This window comes from Chionomys nivalis, chromosome 7 (genome assembly GCF_950005125.1).
Source record: "Chionomys nivalis chromosome 7, mChiNiv1.1, whole genome shotgun sequence".
Classification (NCBI taxonomy): domain Eukaryota; kingdom Metazoa; phylum Chordata; class Mammalia; order Rodentia; family Cricetidae; genus Chionomys; species Chionomys nivalis.
Window position 1 is genome coordinate 53,468,756 of NC_080092.1, and position 7,275 is coordinate 53,476,030.

Sequence of the window (7,275 nt, forward strand, 5' to 3'; positions counted from 1 at the left end):
GGGGTGGGGGATTGTCGCATTCAGGATACACAGTGACAGGACAAGGGGGCGCGTCCTGGTTTGCGTAGCTGGGCGTGGGATGGATAGGCGGCCACGGGACAACCCCTTTGGGTCCGGGTGCCGGGGTCTACTCCCGGGCCTCTCGGAGGGCAGCGACAGCTCCCAACTGCCGGACAGGATAGGGGAGGCGCAGACCTGACCCTCTGCTGCAGGGAGAGCATGATGCCGTGTCCCGCGAGGTGACCCGGGGCGCGGGAAGGACGTGGGGAGCGCGGAGCCCCTTATGAAAGCCCGGGGGTCCGGCCAGGTCCCCACGGTCTCTGTGCCTCCGCCCACCTGGCGAGGGGCTCACCTGGGCCGGGATCCCTCCCGCCACCCGCCGAGCGCCCCGCGCCGCGCTCACCTGCGCCGCCCGCCTTGGCCATGTCCCAGGCGGCGGGCTCCGCTGCGCTGCCGGCGCTGTTCGCTCCCGGCCGGGCCCCGGCACCTCCGGCCGGAGCGGACTCTCCGCGCGCGCCGCGCCCCGCGCCCCCGCCCCGCTAGCTCGGCCGCCGCCACCGCAGCCGCCGCCTCTCCGCTCCCTCCCGCTCCCTTAAAGGCGCCGAGCGGCGGCCGCGCCGCCCCCCCCTCCGCGCCGCCGGGGAGGGACTGACGACGGAAGGCGCCCGACACCGCCCCCGCGGGCCCGCACTCCCGCCCAAGCCGCGCGGCCACCGCAGCGAGGAGGCGCAGCCCACGGGCCGGGGCCACCGAGACCCCGAGGCGAGTCGCCGACGTAGACAGATTATGGTTCACAGCTCAGAGACGCTGAAAGCTGGACAGGGATGGAGACAAGGTCTGCAAGCCTGGGGCGCAGTGACCCTGAGACACTGAGCCAGAAAGAGACACTCCTACGGCCAAAACACCCTTGGGAAAGAGAAATTCAAGGAAATCGGAGCTGGTTAGGGCCAGTGAGAAGGACAGGGCGAGAGCAAGAGAAACCAAGACTCAAGAGACGGAAAATCCTAGAACGAACGAAGTCTTACACAGATGAGAGACAGTGGGGACTTCTTCATCAGCTCCTGGGTCCAGGGATTCACGGTGCTAGGATCTTCTTTAGCGCAGAAGAAAGGGTTTTTGTCCTTTTAGACTAAAGGACCCGTTAAACTTGCAAGTCCCACCTGCCATCCAACCTAAGCAGGTTGGGGGGGGGCAGGGGGCTGGCAAGAAGCAGTATTCCTTAACACTTTTCTCATGGAAGTGCAGGCATTCTAGTTAACAGGTCTCCTGAAACATTTAAATAGTGGTTTCTGCTCAATGCAGTCAGAGGGCCCACAGGAAATGACCAGACGTTTTAGATGGAGCCTAGAAGGTAGTGTCCAGGAGAGAATAGTCCTCTCCCTAGCTCAGTTCTAGGCCACCTCTGTGAGGGATAGGTTCTTCAGAAGCCTGCTGGGTCTCTCCTGAACCCTACGTTTCTCCCACAGTCTGCAGTCAAGCACCCACCCTGTGCACCAGATAGTTCCACCCGTGAGCCAGCCAGGACTTTAGTGTCATATCCAATGTCCCATGGAAACAGAGCACACAAGGGGCCTCCATGGACCTTTAGCCCATCATACACACAGCCGCTCCTGTTAATCAGGAGTGGTCTTTCAGTTCCCTCTTGATTCTAAACGAAGGCAGTGAACTCAGTACCTCAGGCAAGAGCCTTTCCAAAACTTTTGCACGGATCTAGCAGTAAAATGTTCTTCACCTGAGTAGAAGTCTGAATCCTGCACCACCTACCCATGGTCTCTCTGCCTTCTGATGCCTCATCTGCCAAACCAGGGCTTCCTAGGATCCTCTCTGCCACTGTGCTTTGACAAGGACTGTTCTAGATTTAGCTATGAAAGTCTCACCTCTCAAGAAACCCTTTAGTCCCTAGGACTCCAGACTCAGACAACACAGACTCCTGTCGACATAGAAGTTCAGAAGTCCTAAAGTCATAAATTCGGAGCTGCTCACCAGCTCATGCTATTGGCTACCAGAGAGAGGGTGTGGATACTCCCAACCCATCCCTAATCCTGGACTGCTCCCCCATACTGGAACTGCAGTGGATGTTACTGAACGAGCAGTCTGTGAGTGGCTTTCTGTATGGACTTTTGTTAAGTCCCAATGTACCTTCTGAAGGGTATTGTGTTATCCCCAGTTTACACCGAGGAAACAGGCTAAGAAACTTCAGGGCTCCGCGACTCGTGGTCTTACAGAATTCCATTTCAGGCCTGTTATCTATCCCTCTGGGTCTCCTTGTCCTCAGACTCCCCTTCAACTGTGGGAGTTTCAGAGGCCTAGAAGCTTGTACAATGTCTCAATTTGGCCACCTGGCCTGTGGGTACATGAGTGGTGACAGTAGACACCACTGGCTACAGAAGGCATAATAAACCAGTCCCAGAAGGGGCACAGCTGGGCTTAAGCACAAGCCCAGGTCTTGGCTCACACCAGGGACAGTCACCACAAGTTGACGGCAGCCCTGTTTCCTGGCACAGCTGGGTGTGTATGTGTGTGTCCATACACACACATTTGTGCACAAGCATATACATGAGTATACATGTACATGGATACCAGTGTGCACATTCATATACACAGAGACCCAGAAAAACACATGTGCTTACTAGTGATACTCCACAGGAGCCCCCAAGACCCTCTTCTCTGTGAGTCTGGCCATCCCAAGCCCTAGACTACTGACCTTGAGCAGGGGTGGATCACACAGCTGAGGTGCCAAGCAGATGGGTACTTGCAAAGTCACCTCACAAGTCTACAGCTCCCCATTCCATTCCTCGTATGGAATGACAGTGGACCAGATTGGCCAGGTGAGAAAGCAGACTTCCTGACTCCCTGTAAGGCTTCTCTGCAACCCCAGCCAGCAAGAAGCTTCCTGAGGGGTGGGTGTGGAGCCCAGCAAAGGCTTGCACAGCTAGGCCTCTCAGGCAGCTTCTGTGCATAGACCTGGAATGACTGCCAAGGCAGTTTCTCAGCCCTGCCTTCAGACAGAGCAAACACTTCGGATCTCAAGGCCATTAGATTAACTGGTGGGAGTTAACTTCCTGCATCAGAAGAATTGTCCTTAATTGAAGAAAGGAATAACTAGCAATTTGCAGCAGCTGACCTCCCTGCCTGGCGGAGGGAGGAGCCTGGGCCAGCGGTGTCTCCTAGGCCTCCAGCTCCTAGTGGGAGAGTGACTGTGCCTGGGTTTCCTTCTCTGAGGTCACAGTGCTTTTGCCATCATGGTGGTCAGTCGCTCTCCAGTCCAGGAAAATATTAAAATCTGGAGAAGTGGAGAAAGGAAACAGCCCAGCCCACACTCAGGCACAGATGTGGTCCAATGGCAGAGTTCCAGGCAAATGGGCAGGGGGAGTCTGGTGGCAGAATGATTCCCCATCAAGTCAGACCCCAGGCCTGAATATTAGTCCTGGAGAAATGGTATTCAGGCTTTTGGAATTATAAGCAAGAACTAAGAGCCAATGTGACTACAAGAAAAGTCAAGCTGGGTCCAGCTCATTTTCTTTCTGGACTTGGCTGTAAAGGCTGGTAGAGTTGGGCATTAACACACCATCTGGACTAGGGCGCAGCTCTGCTCAACTCTCCGCTGGCAACTCCGTGAACAACACAGTGAGCCACGGCAAGATGATGACCTGATCACATGACATGCTTCTGTCACTCTGGGATGGGCTCCAGTGGAGGGTGGCCTTGGAGCCCGTCATGCCAGTTAGCAGAAGTGTACTCAACCGAGAGGCAGGGAGCCATCTGGCAGGTGCACAGCGACTCACAGTGGTCTTCACAGCTGGGGCTCTGAGCCACAGTTAAGAGGATGAGCTAAACAAGAACAAACAAGCATATCTAGGCCTGGTATCCTTTCTCCAAGTATTTCCCAAGCTCCCGCCTTGTGTTCCCACTTCCAGGCTTGCACAGCCCCACTCACTTCTCGTCTCCCTCTGCGACCTTGTCATTAGAACATCATTATCCTTGGACCACTGGCAGCTCCTTTCCTTCCAGAGGGGTCTTCGGGCTGGCTTTTGGTCCTTGTCAGCCCCTCCTTACTAGTTCTTTCCAAGTCCCTCAATTGCCACCCATGCCTGTGGGGACCACCTCCAATCACAGAACAGCCCCAGACTGAGTTGCTCCTTGAGACTCCTAGAATAGCTCTGAGAGTAGCTACCTGCTCTCCTGCTCACGTTCTCACTCCAAGCTGTCCTGGTTCTGCCTAGAGCTCAGGACAAGTGTAGTGCATCTCATCCTTGAGCCTTTTCTTCTCCCTCCTGGCAGCTAGGACTATTTTCTGTGTGTGTCCACCTTCATCCCAGGAAAGGTAGAACCACGCCTGTCCTGATTTCCATGGTGGGGGCCATCTCTCTAGTTATGTGGGCATCCATGGCCTTACCCTCAAGGCACATGCTAAAAGGAAGGCCTGTGGCACCCAGGGGCTCTTGAAGAAGCAAGAAGATTTCCTTAATGTCAACCCCAAGATCCCAGGGTGTGAGGATCAAAGAGAAGATGGGTCCCTACCACACAGACAAGGCCAAAAGCACTTTCTCATCAGTGGGTTTCTTCATGTTGTTCTCAGTAGAGTGAGCTGTAGACACTAGTAGCTACATGTGCACGTTGTTCCTCGGTATGTTCAAAAGATGGTGGCAACAACCTGCTGAGTCTGTGGAACTGGCCAAATTGGGTATCAGCCTGAGAGTTTAAGGATAGCTGGAAGGAAGGAGGAAAGAAAGAAGAAAACAAGAAAGGAGGAAGGGAAGACCCCATTGTGCTGAACGTCATCAGTGGGCTGGAGAGATGCTTCAACAGAAGAGCAGCACCCACACAGTGGCTCACAAACTACAATTCCAGTTCCAGGGAACCTGACGTTCTCTTCTGAGCAGCACACCCATGGTGCATGTACATACCTGTAGACAGAAACACCTTAGACACGTGACATAAAATAAACAAATGTAAAACACTTCAAATATTTTATTATTATTGTGGCATATGCCACACACACCACAGTGAGCCATTCTCTCCTTCTGCCTTCATGTGGGGTCCAAGGACCAAACTCAGGTCATTTGGCTTACACAGCCAGCATCTAGTACTGGTGAACCATCTTCACCCGCTGCCTTTTAGAAACTGTGATTTGTTCCATCTCCATGGACCTCCATCTTACAGAGTGGGTGGTGCCAGCAGATAAGATTTTGGACAGCAGGTGTCAAGAGGTGAGGTGATGCGTTAAGTTTTTCAAGAAAAGAAAGTGTCGGTGGGGGGAGTCGGGAAACACAGCAGTTCTAAGCTGAAGGACGGAAAGGATACAGCTTACTTCAGCTAGTCCAGCGGCTCTGCCAGGACCCCTTTCCCTGCCCATGGAAAGGACACCCACAGTTTTACTATCTTGGGTTCTTCTGCTTGTGGGCCTGTGTTTTGCATTTGTTTAAGGTCCAGACAGTTAGAACTGGTCCCAGGCAAGTCCGGTTATTTTCAAATCATACCTGGTATTGGGTAAAAATCTTTTTGACTTTTGGCTTTTGACTCTGCATTCCTGGCAAGTGCCTGGCAGCATGGAGTGCCGGAACCAGCACTCCCACGCGCTCTGACATCACAGTTCTCCCACTCCTGCCCCATCACATACCACACACACACCACACCCCCACACACAACCCCCCCCACCATTTATTTATTATGAATTCCAGAGTGCAGAAACTCAAATACAGTTGTAGATGATAAGGTACTGAAGAAACAATACATAAATGGAGGGAGAGGGGGTGATTACTAATACAGCTCTATCGGCCAGGGCAGAATTCACTATCAGATTATGTAAATAGATTGTGTAACAGACGGGCTTTATCAGCTTGTATTATGCCATCTACACATATTATGGCTCCTGTCCACCTACCTCAGATAAGGCTTGCTCTCTGGCTCTGCTGCTCTGGAATCCTTCACTGTTTCTAGCTCTGACTATTCTTGTCCAAGACGGTGAACACAGAGTGGAGGAGCCCAGGAAATCATGGAGGCCCAAAGAACTTTTGTCATTTTGTTTCTACCCAAGATAAGTGTAGTTGAGTAGAACAGGGTCTCTTGTGTCTTCTGGCAGCCTGGCACCTCGCACCAGTCTCTCATTTACCTCCAAATCCCCTGCCCCCTTCTGTGGAGCCTCTCTGAAATGTGCCTATTTTCTAGTCTGACTTCAAAAGCTTTCCCCACACATATGTTTGCAGACACTATACAATCAAGTGTTAAGACATAGACAGTGGGGCATGGTGGCACATGCCTTTAATCAAAGCTCTGCAAGAGTCAGAGGCAGGCAGCGCTCCATGAGTTCCAGGCCAATCAGAGATATACAATGAGACCTTATCTCAAAAAAAAAAAAAAAAAAAAACATAGGGATACCGTATCAGGTAGTGTCTGCCTTTTCCTTTTAATGTTACTAGTACATTTTTATTTAGTGTGTGTGAGCATGTGCATGCTCGGATGCCACACCCAGAGTTTGGAAGTCAGGAGACGAGGTCCCAGAGTTGGTTCCCTCCTTCCACATGTGAGTCGACAGGCTTGCCAGCAAACCCTTTACTCCTTGAGCTGTCTCACCGGCCCTCTTTTTCATATTATTTTTAAGGTTGTCTATTTTGACATTTATATAATGTTTTGAGACATGTGTACATTGTTCAGCGATTAAATCAGGATAATCACATATCCATCACCTTAAACACGTGGCACTTCTTTGTAGCAAGAATCTTCAACATCTTCCCTTGTAGCTAATTTGAAGGATGCCAACACCACTCACAGTCCCCGTGCTGGACGTAAAATTCCAGCCACAGGGACGTGTGGTTTGCCTTATTCCTTTTGTTGGCTGCATGGTATTTTGTTACATAATGTACTTCATTTTATTTCTTTAATTTTCTCCAAATAACCTCTGAGGATTCTACACAGTAGCATGATAAGGACAGTCATCTAATGACCTTTCACACTGGATGATAGGTGAGGAAACTGAGGCACAGGAAGATCAGGGATCACCTCAATCTCATGCGCGATTCTGCGTTAAATGCCTTCTGCACTTGGCGTGTTCCCATGGGAAAGAACTCAGACATGCATGGTTTATTTTCACAAACAACAGGGGCATTCTACCAATGTCTGCATTTGGTTGTAAGATGATAAGACCCAGAGCCCAGGTGTTTTGACATGTAGCCCAGGACCCCACTGCCCTTCCCTAGAATCAGAGTTTCCTGTAGAACTAGTTATGGCTGCAGCCTCATTGAGCCCCTGGATAGAAATAACTTTGTTCTCTATGTT

At 51.7% G+C, this 7,275-nt stretch overlaps 1 protein-coding gene across 2 annotated transcripts in view; it reads right to left on the reverse strand.

The window, feature by feature from the left end:
- Positions 1–562, reverse strand: part of Pitpnm3 (PITPNM family member 3) — an 89,431-nt gene extending 88,869 nt beyond the window's left edge. For both annotated transcript variants that reach the window (XM_057773745.1, XM_057773744.1), the window contains exon 1: positions 404–562. In XM_057773745.1, the coding sequence (XP_057629728.1) occupies positions 404–425 (22 nt within the window). In that variant the 5' untranslated portion in view covers positions 426–562. The remainder of the gene's footprint in view (positions 1–403) is intronic.
- Between the last annotated feature and the right edge of the window lie 6,713 nt (positions 563–7,275).